This window comes from Chiloscyllium punctatum, chromosome 2 (assembly GCF_047496795.1).
Source record: "Chiloscyllium punctatum isolate Juve2018m chromosome 2, sChiPun1.3, whole genome shotgun sequence".
Classification (NCBI taxonomy): Eukaryota; Metazoa; Chordata; class Chondrichthyes; order Orectolobiformes; family Hemiscylliidae; genus Chiloscyllium; species Chiloscyllium punctatum.
This window is the reverse complement of record NC_092740.1, coordinates 49,190,173-49,210,600: the sequence shown is the minus strand read 5'-3', so window position 1 is coordinate 49,210,600 and position 20,428 is coordinate 49,190,173. Positions and strand designations below refer to the sequence as shown.

At 39.1% G+C, this 20,428-nt stretch overlaps 1 protein-coding gene across 9 annotated transcripts in view; it reads left to right on the top strand.

Annotated features, from left to right (window-relative positions):
• atg10 (ATG10 autophagy related 10 homolog (S. cerevisiae)) overlaps nt 1-20,428 on the top strand; it is a 229,008-nt gene that overhangs the window by 18,561 nt on the left and 190,019 nt on the right. For all 9 annotated transcript variants that reach the window (XM_072582525.1, XM_072582465.1, XM_072582484.1 and 6 more), the window contains 2 exons: nt 3,019-3,141; nt 12,665-12,787. In XM_072582525.1, the coding sequence (XP_072438626.1) occupies nt 3,019-3,141; nt 12,665-12,787 (246 nt within the window). The remainder of the gene's footprint in view (nt 1-3,018; nt 3,142-12,664; nt 12,788-20,428) is intronic.

The window sequence follows — 20,428 nt, the reverse complement described above, 5'->3', positions numbered from 1 at the left end:
GATTATTTTCTAAAATCAATTACTATTTGTCATTTTGAAACCTGTTTTGTTTAAAGGATGTTTGGTACTAAAAATGAATTGAAAGACAAGGTGAAATAAATTGCCCAATGTAAATTTGGGGAAAATCAGCAAAAGTTGCTATTTTTGAATATGACTAAATATGAAATAAGCCAACGGGCACCCACAGAAAGGCAAGGTGTAGCTAAACAATTATCATGAATTATTTATATAGCTTAGATATTTTTGTACAGCTAGTTCAAAAATATTGCATGAATTAGGTTTTCATGAGCACAAAATATTCTCACTATTTTAACTAAAAATAGACATTGCATATGGACCATATGCTGCAAAGTGAATGGTTAAAGTAGCACAGTGTCATCTATGTATCTATAAAGAAACTACTTTGAAGTGCAAATACTTTAAAAATCTGACTAAGATATGAAATAGTTAATGCAAAGTTTTTAATTTTGTAACCCATGATGGTTTATTGCAGTCGTTGTATGCAGTAACAGATGGGTATTTCACTCCATGAAGCAATGAATACTTTCTCAGAAATAGGTATCCAATAAATATCTTTGGTTTGAAATGACCAGGTGAGGAGGGGTTTCAACTCCCCTATTCTTTTAGTCCTGGCTTGGTCAGTCACAGGAAATATATTTTCATTTCTTCCTTTTTATACATAGCTACCACACCCCTGATACTCGGGAGTGGGAAAGGTTGTACATAGCCTTGATTTCTCAGTGGAGGCTTTTCCAAGTTGTTTTTTCTACCAGCACTGGTTTGCTGAGAGGGAAAGGTAGATGATATTTTTATATCCTTGTTATGCTCAGTTCATAAGACCGTAAAAGATAGGAGGAGAATTAGACCATTTAGTCCATCGAATCTGCTCTGCCATTCAATCAAGCCTGATATGTTTCTCAGCCCCATTCTCTGTCTTCTCCTCGTAAATCTTGATCCCCTTCCCAATCAAGAAACACTCTATCTCTGTCTAAAATACACTCAATGACTTGGCCTCCATAATCCTCCATGACAATAACTTCCACAGATTAACCGCTTTCTGGCTGAAGAAATTCTTTCTCATCTCAGTTTTAAAGGGTCATCCCTTCACTCTGAGGCTATGCCTTTGGCTGTTTGTCTCTCCTACTCGTGGAAACATCTTTTCGACAGCTGTTTAGTACTCTGTAAGTCTCAATCAGATTCTCCACTCGTCCCTCTAAACTCCATCAAATAGACCCAGAATCCTCAACTGCTGCTCATATGACAAGCCTTTTATCCCTGGGATCATTCTTGTAAACCTTCTCTGAACTCCATCCAACACCAGCACATCCTTCCTGAGATATAGGACCCAAAACTGCTCACAACATTCCAAATGCAGTCTGGCCAGAGCCTTATACAGCCTCAGCAGTACATTCTCGCTGTTGTGTTCTAGATCTCTTGAAATGAATGTTAACATTGCATTTGCAATGGGTGTCGTTTTCTCTTTTTGCTCGAGGAAAAGTATAGAAACATGGTTTGTTTGTGTATTTCCAAATCAAGCTCCGTTGTCTTTTTCAAACTGCATGCTTCAGCAGGTAACTTCCCATTTGTAATATGTAAATTTACCATTGCAAGTATAAGATAAACAGGAGATATAAATTTCTTAACAGCTCAGAGTTTATGTGCTTTTGGATTACAAATGGTAACGGCAGCCTGGGTTTGTGTATTCCATGTGGCTTGTCTGGACTTGTCAGGTGATCATAGCAAACATTCGAGTTCAGCATTGCCCCTTTTAATTTTTTTAAACTCCGTGAACATCTGTGTATTAAAGACAAACAATGTAAGCAGAATATGGCTAATCCATTTTCACTATGACTGTAACAAGCAACATAGAATTAATATCACTTCAAATCATGATAATGAAGTAGACATGTGCTTAAGGCTTTATGTGTGATTATTGATTTACCAACATTGAATTTAGGCTTTAAAGGTGGAGAGCTGCAGGGCAAAGGTATTTTAACCCAGCAAGCATTTTGCAGGTAGAATTGCCCAAGTTTTAATGTATTTTACTTTTGGATAGGTGGTTTATTGATACTTAGTTATTTATCATCTTGGATAGTGAATTGACATAACTAGTAAAAGGAAAGCTGTTGTTACCTTCTAGAGCTTTTTGTATCCCTTTTCACATGAGCTTGTGTAGTGATTGTAATGGGGTCAGCCGGCCAAACCTCATAGAATATGAGTTCCCTTTTTGGGGCTGTTAATCTGGTCCAGTCAGTGAGCCCTGGCTGATAGATACAAATTTGAGAGATTCTGGGACTGGCTGTGAAAAGAAGTACTCAAGTCAAGAACACTTCATGTGTAAATAAAGGGTGACTTGGTGATGGGATACTGGCCTCTGTGGTGTTATTTCAGACTGTATATTTGTTATCTTATAGCAGTTGATTGGCAATTAATGATTAGTTTGTGTAGTCTGATGGCTGAGTAAACTCCAAAACACCAACCTCTTGACTAGGTTTACCTCAGCTGGAAAGCAGCAGAGTGTTCAAGGGCTCATAAATGGCTGGTGTGAGTGACCTAATGGTTTCTGCAAAGGTCCAAATTCGCTCTTCTGCTGTGGAAAATACCAAGTCTAAATGGTTCCAAGGAGAAAACTTAAATATGACATTGATACTGGACTACTCCCATTCAGCTCGGAATCACAAAGACAGGTGTGAAGAACAGTCTTCCACTCGAGATGGATAATTGCATTTAGATTTTCAGGATTTGTTGGGCCAGCTAAGGAAAGTACTAAATCTAGAACTGAAAAAGATAAAAAGATTTCAAGTGTTATTTTTATTGGATTAATTATTCTCACTGTTTGTTTCCATGACTCTACAATATTTCCTTGAAATGCAAAATGAGTGTTCTTTCTATTGCAGCAAATTTAAATGTCCCACTGTTCTGTAAGTTAAAATTGACACAGTGTAGGTGCTGATGAAGTTATTGTCTGTGCTGTTTGTGGAATGACTAACAGGTTTACTTTTTTTTAACTGTTTGTAGATGTCACATACCTTTAATCGAAATGAAAACATTTGCCTGGGTGAAGAGCAATTTCAGAAGTTCTGTAAATTGTTTATTAAGCATTCCGATGAAATCTGCAATGGCTGGGAATGGAGGCAGAAGGTATGTTGGAGTTTAGTGTCCATCCATTAAATTGCAACAGGTGTGCGTGCATTTGTGTGCGGTCTCTTGGAATGGCAATGAAGTGTGCTCGTGTTAAGTACCTGTGTATTGGATCTTTTCACATGGGGAGGCGGTTGTGCTGCACCTACAACAAGGTTCTGGTTGATCAGGAAACTCTACCACTCTTACGGTTTGCTATAAGCATACTGGAAGGGTCCACAGACTGATGATTAACCTGTTTGAGTATATTGTGACACAACTTCTGTAGCCAAAAAGTCCTGAACTGGGACTTGAACTAGAGTTTCTGCTCTTGCACTGGGCCACGCAGACCTGCTTTTGGAATAGCTTGCAAACTTCTCAATATCTTGTCACTTTGCAAAATAGTGTCGCCTTTTAGAGAGCAGATCAGAGACTCAATTTCAACTTGGTTCTCAATGGCATTTTAATGTATTCTGGCTACGTAATGCTATTCCTACAATGTAGTTTCAGTCTTACAGAGGACCCCCCTCCTGGTGAGCTGTTCACAGCCACCTTATGTTTATGGAAACATTCCTTCTGTAAGAAGCTTCCACTGAAGTCTTGCCGATTTAACACGTAGGGGTTATCACTTGATAATGTCCTTGGCATGTTGCATATTTCAAATCACATCATGAGAAAGTCTTAATCTGGCTTTAGTAGTTTGAGGGCTGTAATGGGGGTGACAAAGGGGAGGTAGGAGCAGTTGAAGCTGTGATCAGTAGCAGCTGGTGGGACAAAATGGGAGAGTCGTGGGGATGAGAGTTCAAAGGCATTCTTGTGAGGCTGGGGCAAAGGACTCCTGCTCTTCCTGACCCATTATCAAAGCTTTAAAACAGGGAAGCTCTTCTAACCAGCCATTGCATAAGACCATAAGATATATGAGTAGCAATAGACTGGCCCATTGTATCTGCTCTCCCATTCAGTGAGATCATTGCTGGGCTGGTAACCCTTAATTCCATTTTCCATTTCTGCCATTTTCCCATAACCTTTGATTTCCTTATGAATTTAGAAAGTCTCTCCACCTCAGCCTTGAATATACTTAAAGACCCAACTTTGACAGTCCTCTGAGAGAAAAAGAACCTTATCTTTTTTTAAAATGGATGACTCCTTATTCCGATATTATGCTCTGTGTTTTTAGGTCACCCACCACCTCACACATGGGTAAACGGGCTCCTGCATATCTACCTTGTCAAGCTCCCTAAGAATCTTGTACAGGCAATTCTTCGATAACGTGATGGTTGTGCAACATCTCCCGTCCCATTATAGAAGAATTGCTCTTTAGAAAGAGCACTTAAAGTGTTGCCGATTAAATTGCATTACAGTCAACACATGTTTTAAAAGTTCGTGCTTTAGAAACAGTGCCCCCCATTCGTCTTTCACATTACAATTAATTCGCGTTAACAAAACACGTGTTATAGCAGAATGAGCTGTATGGGGCAAAATGGCATCCTGTCAATCTCCTAAACTCCAGGTTGAGAGAAAGATCCAACTTTCTCAACCTTTTCTCTAAGAACATTCACCCAAAGCTTGGGTCAGTCTAGTGAACCTTCTAATGATTTCCTCCAAGTCAGTGGATCTTTCCTTAGATGAGGAGACTAAACTACTCTCTTTATTCCACTTGTGGTATGATTAGTGTCTTGTATAGTTTTAGCAAGACATCCCTAATTTTGTAGTTTAGATCAGAATGGTGCTGGAAAAGCACAGCAGGTCAGGCAGCATCCAAGGAGCAGGAAAATCGACGTTTTGGGCAAAAGCCCTTCATCAGGAAGTCATCCAGAAAATGTTGATTTTCCTGCACCTTGGATGCTGCCTGAACATGCTGTGCTTTTCCAGCACCCCTCTGATCTAAACTCTGATTTCCAGCATCTGCGGTCCTCACTCCTCCCTACTTTTGTACTCCAGTCCCTTGAAGTAAAGGTCAACGTTCTGTTTGCCTTTCCACTTGCCCATTAAATTTGGATCATATCTCTTTGTGATTCATGCACTTGGACCTCGAAATCTCTCTTTGCTGCAGTGTGTTTGTAATATTTATATCTGAAAGGGACTAAATGAAATATGCAACATTAAAGTTATGAAAGTATTTATATATTGAATTTTATTCACACTGGTTCAGATTGATGGTTTTTTTGTTATTGCTTGGCGGAAGTGATCTTTAATAGAGGAGTTCAGATGTAGACATATCTTTTATTTCATTATTAGGAAATAGATGTCACTGCAATTCAAGGACAGAATTCATTCTCAGCAATGTGTGGTGGGCCTCTAATTTAAACTGCTGCAGTCTGTATGGTCATTGTGTTCAGCATGAGGAAGTGATTGAAGTTTTAGAAAACATAAAGGTGTGGGAGGTTAGGGAGGACATTGTGGGAAATATTGTGGGAAATACCAGAAATATTTGTATCGTGTATAACCATGGGTCGACTAGAGGGTAGCTAATGTTGTGCCTTTTATTTAAGAAAGGCTGGAAGGAAAAGCCTGGATACTATAGACCTGTGAGTCTGACTTCAGTGGTGAATATGTTGTTGGAGGTGATTCTGAAAGATACAATTTACATTCATTTAGAGAGACAAGGACTGATTGGAGATGGTCAGCATGGTTTTGTGAGAGGAAAATCATGTCTTGCAAACCCGATCGGGTTTTTTGAGGAAGTAACCAAAACGATTGAGGGCAAGGTTCTGCATGGTGGACTGTTAAGGAAAGTTAGATCACATGGGACTCTGGGTGAGCTTACGAATTGGATACAGAGGATAAGAGACAGAGGGTGGTGGCGAAGGGTTGTTCTTTGGACTGGAGGCAGATGACCAGTGGTGTTCCACAGAGATCAATAGTGGCTCCACCTTTGTTTGTCATTTATGTAAGCAGTTTGGATGAGAATATAAGAGGCATGGTTAGTAAGTTTACAGATGATACCAAAATTAGTGGCATAGTGGATATTGAAGAAGGTTATCTAAGATTTCAAAGAAATCTTGATTAATTGGGTCAATGGGCTGAAGAGTGGCAGATGGAGTTTAATTTGGATAAATGCGAGGTATTGCATTTTGATAAAACAAACAAGGGCAAGACTTAAATGTTAATGGTAGGGCCCTGAGCAGTGTTGTTTTGCGGAGAGATCTATGGCTTCAGGTACATGATTCTTTGAAATTTGCATCACAAGTAAATAGGGTTATTAATAAGGCTTTTAGCATGCTTCCCAACTTTACTTAGACCTGAGAAGTTGGGATATGATGTTGGGGTTGTACAGGATGTTGTTGAGGCCTCTTCTGGATTACTCTATGTAGTTCTGATCACTCAATTATAGGAAGAGGGTTATTAAATTGAGAGTGTTCATAAAAGATTTGCCAGAATGTTGCTGGCAATGGAGGGTTTGAGTTATAAAAATGGGCTGGGACTTTTTTCAGTGGAGCGTAGGAGATTGAGGGGTGACCTTTTAGAGATTTATAAAATCATGAGAGGTTTGGATAATGTGAATAGCAAGGGACTTTTCCCTAGGATGGGGGAGTTCAAAACTAGGGGGCATATTTTAACGGTGAGAGAAGAACGTTTTAAAAAGGACATGAGGGCAATTTTCTATTACACTGAAAGTAGTTCGTGTGTGGAGTGAACTGGCAGGGGAAATGATGGATACAGGTACAGTTAAAACATTTAAGAGACATTTGGATCAGTTCATGAATAGGAATGGTTTGGATGGATATGGGCCAAACACAGGCAAGTGGGACTAGTTTACTTTGGGAACATGTTTGACATGGTCTAGTTGGACTAAAGGGTCTGTTTCTGTGCTGAATGATTCTGTGCTTTTAGTTAGGAAGTTCCATGAGTTTGACCAGTTATGCTGAGGTGAGGAGGAGTGTAATGGCTTTCCTGTTTCTCCTTGTTTGAATATAGCAATTATATTTCAAAATTAAAAAAAAACTTCCAATCCAGCTTAGGTACTTAACTATTCATACTTTGGTTGTAAAGAATTAGCCAGTCAGGTTTTCTTAAGTAAGAGATCAAGTTTATTGTTCTGAAACAGAGCTGAGTAAAAGCATTAAGCATACAAGTCCTCAAATACAATGCAGACGTTCAATGTTCACACATGCACAATTTCAGCTTAAAAGTAGAGGTAGATAAATTTGACTGTGTACTAAATCAAGAGAAAAATAAGAGTCGGTTCACAGTTTATGTCTGATAGTCTGGTTTGGCTGTAAAGCTTATAAACCTTTGGTTCTCATCTGATATGATGTTTCAAAATGTGGAATGTTCCTTTTTTCACTTCTCAAAATATTGTTGCAGAATTCTCTGTCTGATTGCAGGGATTTTTATTATTTGGAAAATTGTGCTCAAACTGGAAACAAAATATGTACTGTGTAGCTTGAAGTTTGATTTGTTTTATTATGTATGTTAAGAAAGGAAAGATTGTTTTAGTTTCTTTTTTTATGCTAAGAATGGTGATGGGCTGTTTGAACTTGGTTGATGCATGCATTTTTAATAATAGTTTGGAGGACAATGGACAGCACTCTCTAAATTGTTTCTGCTGCTCGTTGCTTCTTAGTTCAACCCAGGTTGACTGTACATTGCAGTCCGGCTACCTGCTCAATAATCATTCTTTGGAATTTCTTTAGCTGCTTACTCTTTCTGCAGACATGTTTGTCTTGGCATCTAAAAGCTCCCACATTCCACCATTGCACTACAACACCTGTTCTGCCATTGTTATTCATGGTATTTTGTTAATTGACTTTAATTTTTTTTTAAGTAATTTAGGATAATTCCCGTGTACCATAGAATGTACTGTGCTTATCAGATCTCAAGGGAGATGGTGACACGATGGTAATGTCATTGGGCAAGTAAACCAGAAGCCATGCCAGCCATTGGAAATTCAGATCAAATAGATCTGGAATTAAAAGCTACTCTCTGTAATGGTTGTCATAAAACCCCCCTAGTTCACTAAAGTCCTTTTAGAGGTGGAAATCTGCCATCCTTCCCTGGCTTAACTGACATGTGACTCCAGATCCACAGCAATGCGATTAAATCTTAACTGTCCTCTGCAAAGCTGACCAGATCGCTCTGTTCAAGGGCAAATGGGGATGAGATATACAGAGGAGCCTTGATTATCCAAAGGACGGGTGGGGAGTATTTTGCTTGGTTAATTGAATTCTGGATAATCGAATGGCGGGTAACAGTTTAGCTGAGCATCGGGACCTTATGATCTTGCCGGATAATCCAATATTCAGATAATTGAATGCTGGATAGTTGAGGTTCCCCTGTAAATGCTAGGCTTGAAGAATAAACGGAAAAATACTTTACCATCTACAACAAAATTGCACATTTCTTAATTATACAGCAGTGTTTTAGATGTTCATTTTAATTATTTTGTTATACCTTTTACTTGTTTTATATTTAGTTTATTTTAAAATGTTAGCTCATTTCATGGATGTAGCTTAATTCTGGCATCCTAAGCTAACCATCCTTTATGCCAAAGACTGATCGATCATTGAACTTATTAGTTAGCAGTTTCTTGTCATGTTGATTTTATAATGTTCCCCTCCTCCCACATCCCTCCTACACACACATGCTCTCTCTCTCTCCTCTTTTTCTCTCTCCCTGTCTCTGTCTCTCTTTCTCTCTCTTTTATATATATTATTCCCCACCTCACTGAACTCCACTCCACCCCCAGCTTGGTCAGGCTGCGCTCCTATCTCTGTACTGCATTCATGTTGCTCCCATGTGCTTCTGTTCCACTCCCAGTTACAAAGTGCCATACTCTCTTCCTTGTGTAATGTGTATCTGGATGTATGCTGCTTTTACATCTGCCTCTGTTCCCTCTCATGGATGAGTCCTTGTCTTAAATGGTTTGTGCTTTCCTTCTGTATGTGTAGATACATTTTTCTCTTTTGTTGAAAGTACATTGACAGCCTTTTGTGCATATGGTCAGAAATCAGCTGCCACAACAAACAAATTGCAAGAACTAAACTTGTTCTCTATGAAGCCAGGTTCCACCCTGGGTTCTGACTTCTCTAGTATTCCCATTAGCTGAGATCATAACACAGTTGAAAACTCAGCAAAACATGAGCTGCCAGAGGAAGTGGTGGAAGCTGGTACAATTACAACACTTAAAAGGCACCTGTTTTGGGTAAATGAATGGGAAGAGTTTAGACAGATATGGGCCAAATGCTGGCAGATGGATGAGATTAATTTAGGATATCTGGTCGGTATGGACGAGTTGGATTGAAGGGTCTGTTTCCGTGCTGTACATTTCTATGACTCTATGAGGATTAGCTAATAGTTTGGGAGGATGGATAGTGAGAGGGAGAACAGCTTTTCCCCAATCCTCCTGGAGCATTTTGCAGATCCAAGTACATACAAAAAGCCTCGTCAGTCAAACTGCCACTGAAGTTCAAAATCTCTTGTATTTTTTAAAAAGTAATTTTGCTTAGTTCACGTCAACTCATCTTGGCTATGATGTAACCTTAGGTAAAATAGTTTTAATGCCCTGTTTCTAACTGTTGAATCTCAAGTATTTTTCTCAATGCTTTGTCAATCGCACAGAAAATGGTTTTTCGCATGTCTTCAGTATTTATTGTCTGTCTTGAGGTCTTCCTAGACTCTGCTTCTCCATTAAATAGACATGTAGCTATGTACTGAAACAAATTAACAGCCATTTTAATGTAAATTAATGTCCCTTTCGTTCTAGGGCAAGTTCATTTTGCAGTTGAAACTGCCTGTTTCACAATTCTGATAATGTGAATTCAGCAGATGAAATTTCAAAGTACCATCTGATATAGGACATATTCATATCTCAGTAATAATGAAAGAAAGGTGATATACATTCATGTTGGGATAATATTGCTAAGATTAGTTAAGGAACAGTTAATTGATTCCTCTCTTTACCCTCTCTTCATTTGACGCGTGTAACAGTTTTTAAAAATACATATACTTGCCAATTCAACAAATATTTAGCTGTTTACATAGTGTGATAATAAAAGATGCAAACAGATTTTCTTGAATTTTAATAAAAATAGGATAATTTTATTGCACTTAATCTGATCTAAGTAAAATAGTAAAATGCCCTCTGCTTGCACATGAATAGATTAGGGTGGAGAAGGAGAGCTTCAACGAGGCGGAGTTCAGTAGAATGAAGGGGGTCGATTGATCATGGAAATTGGTGACTTGGCTAGCTTCAGGCTAAGTTTGGCAGCCCAGATGCTTCCAACATTGAGGCAATTTAAAGATCCACTTTGGACTTGAGGCAGCATGGTGGCTCAGTGGTTAGCACTGCTGCCTCACAGCTCCCAGGTTCAATTCCTGCCTCGGGACACTGTCCGTGTGGAGTTTGTACATTTTCCCTGTGTTTGCGAGGGTTTTCTCCGGGTGCTGCGGTTTCCTCCCACATTCCAAAAGATGTACAGGCCAGGTGAATTGGTCATGCTAAATTGCCCATAGTGTTAGGTGCATTCGTCAGAGGTAAATGTAGGGAAATGAGTCTGGATGGGTTACTCTTCAGAGGGTCGGTATGGACTTGATGGGCTGAAGAGCCTGCTTCCACATTGTAGGGAATCTAATCTTAACTTTTTATTTCTCTCTCCACAGATGCTGCTCGACTTGTTGAGTTTATTCAGCGTTTTGTATGTTTGTTTTGGGTCCTTTCTCTGTTCTTTTAGACGTATATCCTGGTTTGACTTCTTTCAAAAAGCTCTGTCTGCATCTGGAGTACTTGCCATCAGTAAGTCAGATGGAGAGAGAAAGAGCTAGAAACCCACTTTGAGTCTTTTTTTTCTTCTCAGTATGTCAACTGTTTCTCCTGTTCTGCTGAGAAAGCAGTGCTTACGACTCAGAAGGTTGGCTTGTCACGTGACCTTTTTCCATCTATCAGGGATCCAAACAAGGTTATGGACAGTGTCTTCCAATTGTAGCCAAAATGATGAGGTAATATCGAGGAATCCCTGTCTTAGCCAAGGTTCCATTGTTCAACTGGCTTTCTGCAATGGGTTTACTTCAACCCAGTTGTGTACCCAGATCATTGTTTGAATGCTGTACTAATGTTAGGGTGATATGGTTCATACATGTAGCCTTGGGATCATTGTCTTTGGTGGGTTTTTGACTCAGTGGTGTTAGAATGAGTTAAGATCTAAAATGACCATAATACAAATTGAGTAACCATCTCTGGCAGTGAGTTCAAATCACTAGAATATGACTTTACTCTTTTCATTTAAAAGAAATATTATTTTGGAGTCTCCAACCAGTAGATTCCAATGTTATTTTTGATATAAAGCAGACTTTCATGCTTATGTGTTCTGACTTCCTTGTTATATCGGGTGGCGGAAATCACAGATTTGCAAAGTATTGAGAAGTTTCAGTGTGTTCAGTAGAATGTACATGCTGCAGCTGCTGTATGGCACAACGCAGTGGACTTGTTTTTTATTCATTCATGGGATGTGGGTGTCACTGGTTATCTCAGCTTTCATTGTCCATCCCTAATTACAGTTAAGAGTCAGCCACATTGCTGTGGATCTGGAGTCACATGTTGGCCAGCCCAGGTAAAGATGGTAATTTACTTCCTTAAAGATCATTAGGTTAATGCATGGGTTGATCCTCATAGTCCTGGAGTGTTTCTGCTGCTGATCACCAATAGAGAGGATTCTGTGATCTAGGAACATTATAACATGAGTCAGCCATTGAACCCCTCCACAATTCAATGATTTCATGGCTGATCTTTAAATACCTGCCTTTCGTCCATATGTATGTAATTGTGCATTTTGTTGAAATTAAGGCATGGAGTCAGGGTATGCAGTTTGGTGTACTTAATGAGATGTATTTAAGTTCCTTGAGCCATATGAAGTATAAATAAAGCCGAGCAGGACAAATTGAATCGATTAAGATGCAATGTTTGACCATAATACTTGTTGTGAACTATGCTTTGTCACCTGATCATGTATTCATTGCTTGTTGTGAGCTCAAATTAGATGATACCCTTGAGATTATTGGTAGTTTTTTTTCTTTAATCAGTAATCAAGGAATCCTCATTTTTACTTTTTTGTACAATTGCACCCAAGAAATCAAAATTTACAAAAAACTCCATTTTACTGATTTTTAATTTCCTTGTATAATACACAATGCAGTATAATGTCAATGGTAAACGGCAGGTTTCTGTGGGTGAAAACTTGATTTCAGTTTTAGGAGGAAATAACAAGACTAAATTGATTTAGGAATTATCTGTTGGATGTTTATTTGTTAAATCAAATCTGTATTTTCTTGAATTAGGATGTATTAATTGGAAGTTTGATTCAATTTTAAATCAATGAATTCCCATTTTACTGTGCTATTCATATTACTTAGGTGAATTTGTACAATTGAAATATTTTTTGTTACTAGCATTGGACTTTTTCACAAGAGTGAGCCTTGAAATTCCCTTAAGAAATTTACTGTGCTTGAAATAAAATGACCAGTGATTTACTGTGGGTCTGTGATGCAGTAAAGACAGTATTCTTTGGCTGGAGAAGAAGTCTCATTCTCCATTCTGTTTATCTTACAGGAGCTTAATGAGGGATACATGGTAAAGGTGCACTTGAGATCTAAAATATCCTTAAACAGCTTATTTGTGGAGGATCATTGCTTTCAAGATCTTCAGGGTCACGAAGTAGATGATAAAGAAAAGGTGAGAATGACCGAGAAGCTGAAATTGTGAATAGATTAAATAGTTTTAGATTTTGGTTATAATTGCGCTGTCTATACTCAAATGCCTTTCTTGTGTTATCAAATTTACAAATGAATATATTGTGATCCTGGAAAAAACCCAGTACAAGATGTGGCCTTATTATGAATTATTTTTCTATGAAAGTTAAGGTTTGCACTGTATTTATAATGTTTTATTGCTATGTGGGGGGAGGGGAAGGTGGGGGGAGCAGCAGTGGGGGAGGCTGTAACCTTGTGCCATGCAGTTAAAGTAATTAAGTCATTTCCTCCCTGAGGCCCAGAAAAGATGCTGGCATGCAAATTTGAATGTTCCAGAAGTGCAATTAAATTCTTGATACTTTACGGACTATGTTGAAAATAAATGTTGCATTAGCCTGAAAATTTAAAATGGGTGATCCAGATTTTGCAGTTAGTATAGTCGTTTCTGCTGTAACGTGCGTTTCTTCAACACGAATTGGCTTTAAGCCAATTGAAGAAATTAGACCGTTATTTGTGGAATGCAGACTTTCCTTACCTGTATGGCTATTACACAGTTCTCACCCTGTTAATATAAATGCGTGATTTTCTTATAATGCAAGATTGCATGAGAACAGAACTATCCCGTTATACCAGAACCGACTGTATTAAAGTGATAATGCTTGTCATTGACCTCAAAGAGAACTGTCTACAAAGATTTAACAATCTGTTTGGCATGGATTTCCTCTTTGTAAACAATAGTTTGATTCTTGTACCAAATCAAAGGAATCACCAGATGTGGCAGCAGGCATGTCATCAGACAACTCCATTGAAGAATTCTCACAGACAGCCAGGAAATAAAACACATTGATGATGCTTTACTTTTATTAACATTTCATAGGAAATGAAATGATTTTGCCATACATGTGAAATTACGTTAGAAGATAAAATGATGATGACATTTAAATAGGTTTGTAATGTTGCTCACCTGTGTGTACTGGAAATCACATACATAGGGCATAATCTTTGCAGGTATATGCTCAGCACCTTGCCAAAATAGGCGAGTGTTATTTGCTGGTTCATTACTCAGGGCATTGCGCTTACAAATCCAGAGTCAACCTGCCTGGTCTAAAATTTAACAAAGTCTGGTATTTAACTGTCAGTCAACATTAATAAGTACAGTGTTGATGGCACCCTCCTCTTCTGAGATTTGAAAAGTGGTATTATCTCATTGTCAGCTGTGTGTGTGTGTGTGCCTGTGCAAGTATGAACATGTTCTAGAAGAGTGTTATGTAAGTGCACTCCGGCTGTGCATCAGACCTCAATTTTCTGCCATAATTCACATGCCATCTATTTTTGTTATTTAAAAGAAAAGTAATATGAACAAAAGTAGTAATATTAAAGAAAAAGTCTAGAAACAAGATCCCAGAAACGCATTGTTTGCAGAATTTTGGATCTGGCTACAATCAATGTGTTATGGTCTTGTCTTAAGTAAGCAGAGTGATTAACCTTACAGTGAACTCACCCCATGTTTATTTATTTATTGGACTTTATCTCCTTTATAACGCTTAAAACACAGAAGCAATCTTCTGTACGCACATAAGTGCCTTTGCTAAGACTACCCATTTTCACTTCTCTAACATCATGCAACCTCATCCCAGCTCAGTTCATCTGCTCCTGAAACTCATCCATGCACATAAGCTTCAGCTGATCCAAAACTATGCAGACCGTACCTAGCTCACAGCTTGCCTTGTTCACTCATTACCATCAATTGCAAACCAACAATGGTTCCTGATTTGGTTACTTGTCAATTTATAAAGCTGTTGTTTTTGAATACTTTCCCAGTCTTGCTGCTCCCTTTCTCTGTCCTTTCCTCAAGTCACGCTTGATCCACTGAGATCCATGCATTGCTTTAATCCAAGCAATTTGCACATTTTTGATTTTAGTCACTCCAACACTGATAACTGTTTTTTCAGCTGCGTAGGCCCTGAACTCAGAATTCCTCCATAAACTCCTCTGCCTTTCTGTATTCCATAAGATGCTCATTTAAAACTTGCCTCTTTCATCATTAATCCTGACATGTCCTTCTCAGGGTGGAAGCAAGTTCAGTTTGATAATGTTCTTGCAAAGCACCTTGGGACGTTTTACTACTTTAAAAGTGCTATGTAAAGGCAAGATAACATTATTACAGAATATTTCAACTGCAGGATAACCCAATATATCTTACATTGCGCAGTTTCTGTTTTTAGATAGCACATGTCTTAGTTTGGTCAGCAGTACTGTGGAAGAATAATTTTAAATCCCACATTTTCAGAAGTGTTTGTCCAATGCACGTTACACATTTTTTAAAAAGAGATCAAAGGCTGAGGTGAAGTATGAAGCTTTCAGAGTAATTAAAAACTGACTTCCTCCAGCTTTTACTTCACAGTGTTTGGATGTCGTGATCTTAATGGGCACCACTTTACCTGAGCAACAGGATAATATCGTCTTCATTTCATTTAACTTATTGTGAGCAGCATCAGAGAAGTTCTGCCAGTTGTATGCAATAATTGCTGAAATTGCATGGCATGCATGTTTTTCACTTTGTACTTTCTTTATAACACTTCACTTTTAGGGAAAAAAAAGAGTCTTGCAGCAAATTGGCTCATATACAAATCTCTTCCAACATCTTTTAAAAAGTTTAATAAAGGCAATCAGTTGGACTGTATAGAGAGACTCCTCCAGCAACAAAAAATAACTTCTTTATTGATGCAGGAGTCAGAATGTCTGCGTGTCTAACTTAAAGCTTAACCTTAGCAACCACACGTTTTAAAACAAAAAAAAAATACACAAACAGTTGAGTCTGGGTTTTGACTTGTACCTTAAAGAGTGATTAAACTGAAACATAGAGTTTAGGAGCAGAAGTGGGCCATTTGGTCTTTCAAGCCTACTCCATCATTCAATAACTTGACTTTCCTTTCGTTAATCCATGAACCTTGATTCGCATGTCTATTGATAATGTATCAAAGTCTGCGTTGAATAGATTAAAAAACCCAGCTTTCATTACCTTCTGGAAAAAGGTACTCCACATGCTAATAACCCCCCGAGAGAAAAGATTGTTCCTGATCTACATCATTAAAACGGAAACCTCTTATTCTTAAATGGGATACCTCAAATCTCGTCTCTAGAAACATCCTCTGATATTCACCCCATCAAGTCCCCTCAGGATCTTTTATGTTTCAATTAGATCACCTCTCATTCTTCTGAACTCCAATGAGTCAAACCTGATCTGTTCAAGCTTACTTGATATGATAAATCTTTCATTCCAGGAATGAATGTAATGAATCATCACTGAACTGCTTTTGTTGTTTTTATTCTTCTATGGGGTGTAGAAATCTGTTAGGAATGTCTTCATTCCTAATGCCTTTGAAAAGCTTTTGCTGGTGAACTGCCTTCATAGACAACTGTGACCCATGTGATATATGTGTTGCTGAGTTTCTGGGTTGGTGCATTCAGTGCTGAATTCCAGGATTTTGATCTACAGTGAAGGAATAGCAATTGTAGTCCCAAGTGCAGGGAACTTGCAGATTGTGGTGTTCTGGTTCACCTGCTGGCCTATCCTTCGAGATGGTAGTAGTCATGGATTTGGACGGTGTTCACGGAGTCCTGGTCAGATACTGTAAGACAGCTTGTAAATGCTCCTGTTGTGCATTGATGTTGAGGAAGTAAACGATAACTGTTACAGATATGGTGCCAATCAAATGGTTTGCTTTGGTCTACGTTGTGCTGAACATCTTGAGTTGTTGGAGTTGCACTCATCTGGCATAATATTCAACCAAACTCCTGACTTGCATCTTGTAGGCGGTGAACAGGCTTCAGGGAGTCAGGAAGTGAGTTACTCATTGCAGGATTTCTGACCTCTGACCTGCTGTTGTAGCCACTGTATTTATATGGCCTGTTCAGTTCAATTTCTGGACAGTGGTAACTTCCAGAATGTTACGAGGGGGTATTCAGTGATAGTAACTGTCAAGGGGTGATGGTTAGATTCTTTATTTTTGGAGATAGCACTTGTGTGGCAGAAATGTCACATGCCATTTGTCAGCCCAGCATAATTGTAGTCCATGTCATGGACACAGACTGCTTCAGTATTAGAGAGTCTGGAGAGGGTTGTCACCCAGAAGATGTTTCCTGTTCTGATGGAGATTAAAACTAAGGCACATGGTTTAAAAATAAGTGGCTTCCCTTTTAAGATAGGGATGAAGACAAATATTTTTTCTCAAAAAGTCATTGGGATATAGAATTCTCTTTCCCAGAAAATATTGGAGGCTGTGTCTTCAAATTTGTTCAAAGTTGAGTTGGATTTTTGATAGAAAAGGTAGTCAAGAGTTTTGGTGGGCAGACAAGAATGTAGAGCTTCAACCCCAACTATTCATAATATATATGATCATGGTTTAGATGTGGGAACTGAATGTAATATGTTCAAGATTGCAGATTACATAAAGCTGGGTGGGAGGGTGAGGCAGGTGCAGAGATGAGTGAGTGGGTAAATGCATGGCATGAAGTATAATGTGGATAAATGTGAGGTTATCCACTTCAGTAGCAAAAACAAGAAAGCAGATTATTTTCTGAGTGGTGATAGATTGCAGAGGCAGGAGATGCAAGTGGGTGTCCTTGTGCACTAGTTGTTGAAAGTTAGCACGCAAGTACGGAAGACAAATGGTTTGTTGAAAGTTATAGTGAGTAGATTCAAATTTTTTGAAGAGGTGACAAAGAAGATTTAAGAAAACAGCGGTAAATGTTGTCTATCTGGACTTCAGCAAGGTGTTCGACAAGATTCTGTAAGGTTAGATCACAGGGAATTCAGAGGGTCTTAGCCAGTTGGATACAAAATTAGCTTGAAGGTAGGAGGGAGAGGATGGTGGTGGAGGGTTGTTTTTCAGACTGGAGGCCTGTGATCTCAAGGATGTGCCGCAAGGATCGGTGCTGGGTCCACTGTACTTTGTCATTTATATCAATGATTTGATGGGTGAATATAAGAGGTGTGGTCAGTAAGCTTGCAGATGACAATAAAATAGGTGTGTAATGGTCAGGTGGTGTAGTGGAAAAGCTTATCTCTTAGTACAATGGGACCTCATTCAGATGGGTCAATGGGCCAAGGAGTGGCAGATAGTTTAATTTAAATAAATGTGAGATGTTCCATTTGAATAAAGCAAACCAGGGCAGGACTTATACAGTTAATGGTAGGGCCAAGGGGAGTGTTGTTGTACAAAGTGACCTAGGGTTACAGGTGCATAATTCCTTGGAAGTGGCACCACAAATAGACTGGGTGGTGAAGAAGGCATTTGGCACACTTGCCTCCATTAGTCAGTGCATTGAGTACAGGAGTTGGATTGCAGTCACGTTGCAGCATGGTTACTGTGTTCAATTCTGGTCTCCATGGTATAGGAAAAATGTTGTCAAACTTAAAAGGATTCAGAAAAGATTTGCAAGGATTTTGGCAGGAATAGAGACTTTGAGCTATAGGGAGAGGCTGAATAGGCTGGGACATCTTTCCTTGGAGCATCGGTGGCTGAAGGACGATCTTACAGAGGTTTATAAATTCATGAGGGGCATACATAGGGTGAATAATTAAGGTCTTTTACCAGGATAGGGGAGTCCAAAACTAGAGAGCATAGGTTTCAGGTGAGAGTGGAAAGATTTAAAAGGAACATGAGGGGCAACTTTTTAACACAGAAGGTGCATGTGTGGAACGAGAGGAGGTGGTGGAGATGGGTATAGTTACAGCATCTGAAATGTACCTGGATGGTTAAATGAATAAGAAGGGTTTAGAGGGATATGGGCTAAATGTTGGCAAATGTAACTAGATTGATTTCGAATATTTGGTCATGGTGGATGACTTGGACCAAATAATTTGTTTCTGTGCTGTATAACTCTATACTCTACAGGAGTAGGGATATCTTGCTGCAATTGATCAGAACCTTTGAGAGACCACACCTGGAATACTGTGTGTAGTTTTCATGATTTGGAGATGCAAGTGTTGGACTGGGGTGTACAAAGTTAAAAATCACACAACACCAGGTTATAGTCCAACAGGTTTAATTGGAAGCAAACTAGCTTTCGGAGTGATGCTCCTTCATCAGGTGATTGTGGAGGGCTCGATTGTAACACAGAATTTATAGCAAAAATTTGCATATTGATGTAACTGAAATTATACATTGAAAATTGATTGTCTGTTAAGCCTTTCATCTGTTAGAATACAGTGATGGTTTCACTTCTTTCATGTGTAAATCACAAAACCCTTTTTTTTTTAAAGTTGCATTCTCGGGTTAGCTATTAACAATGGTGATAGCTAGACAATATGTTGAAGGGGCTCACTGCCTTTATTCCTGATGAAGGGCTTTTGCCCGAAACGTCGATTTCGAAGCTACTTGGATGCTGCCTGAACTGCTGTGCTCTTCCAGCACCACTAATCCAGAATATGTTGAAGGTGTTAGCCCCCTGTGTTCTCTGTCTATGACCTAATGTTTAGATTGATTCTAATCTAAAAAATGAGATAACCGAGTTTTACATAAATTCATGCAGTTTTTGAGCTCAGAGTTCTACATGAATATATGCAGTTTTTGAGCAAAGTGCAATGTAATTCTGCAAGTACAAATTCACCACATAAAATATATGTGTGCATGTGGGTCATTGTCTGTCTGTGTGTGTGTCTGTCAGGGGTGGGGGTTGTGAGTGTGAGAAAGTGTGTGTGTGTGTGTGTGTGTGTGTGTGTAGTGAGTGCAGAGTGTCTTAAGTCTGTGAGGGGGTGCATGTGTGGGAGTGTGTGTGTCTATAAGGGTGTGTGTGGGTGTCTGTGTGTACCTGTGTCCGTGTGTATGTGCGAGTGTGTGTTTAGGAATATCCGCGCGTGTGTGTGTGTAGTGCAATGGTGATCACCTGTAATGTGACATGAACCCAAGGTCCCGGTTGAGGCCCTCCCTATGGGTACCGAACTTAGCTATCAGCTCTGCTCAGCCACTTTCCTCTGCTGCCTGTCCCGAAGTCCACCTTGGAGGATGGTCACCCGAAGGTCCGAGGCTGAATGTCCTGGACCACTGAAGTGTCCCCCAACTGGGAGGGAACCCTCCTGTCTGTTGATTGTTGTGCGGTGCCCATTCATCTGTTGTCGTAGCCTTTGCTCGGTTTCCCCATACTTTCCAAGGACTTGTTAGTGTTTGTGAGTATGGCAAGGAACAGTTAGGCTCTTCCAACAGTAAGATTGAAGATTCTTAAGCTAGGAAGTATACACAACATATTTAATTCATTACAGAACCATGCAGAGAAAGTGAAATTAAAAGGGAAAGAAAGATGAACATCAAAAAGAGTCTGATGAAAGACACAAAAACATTCATTATATTCAAGAGGAATTAGACTCCCCACTTTTCTCAGCAAGACAGTGTTGAAACAAAGCTTACAGAGGTGAAGGAACAAGTTGAGCTACAACTTGCAGATTTCCGTGTTTTACTGTGTATGTATGCACTCCAGAGATTGCAACTTGAATTACTTCATAATTATTGAGAATTCTGCTGTTGTGATCCAAATATTCCATTTAAGAAATTGATTCAAAAGTCATTGAATTACTAATTTTGATTTGTTTCCAAAGGAAAGTTCCCTACTGCCTCTGTAACCC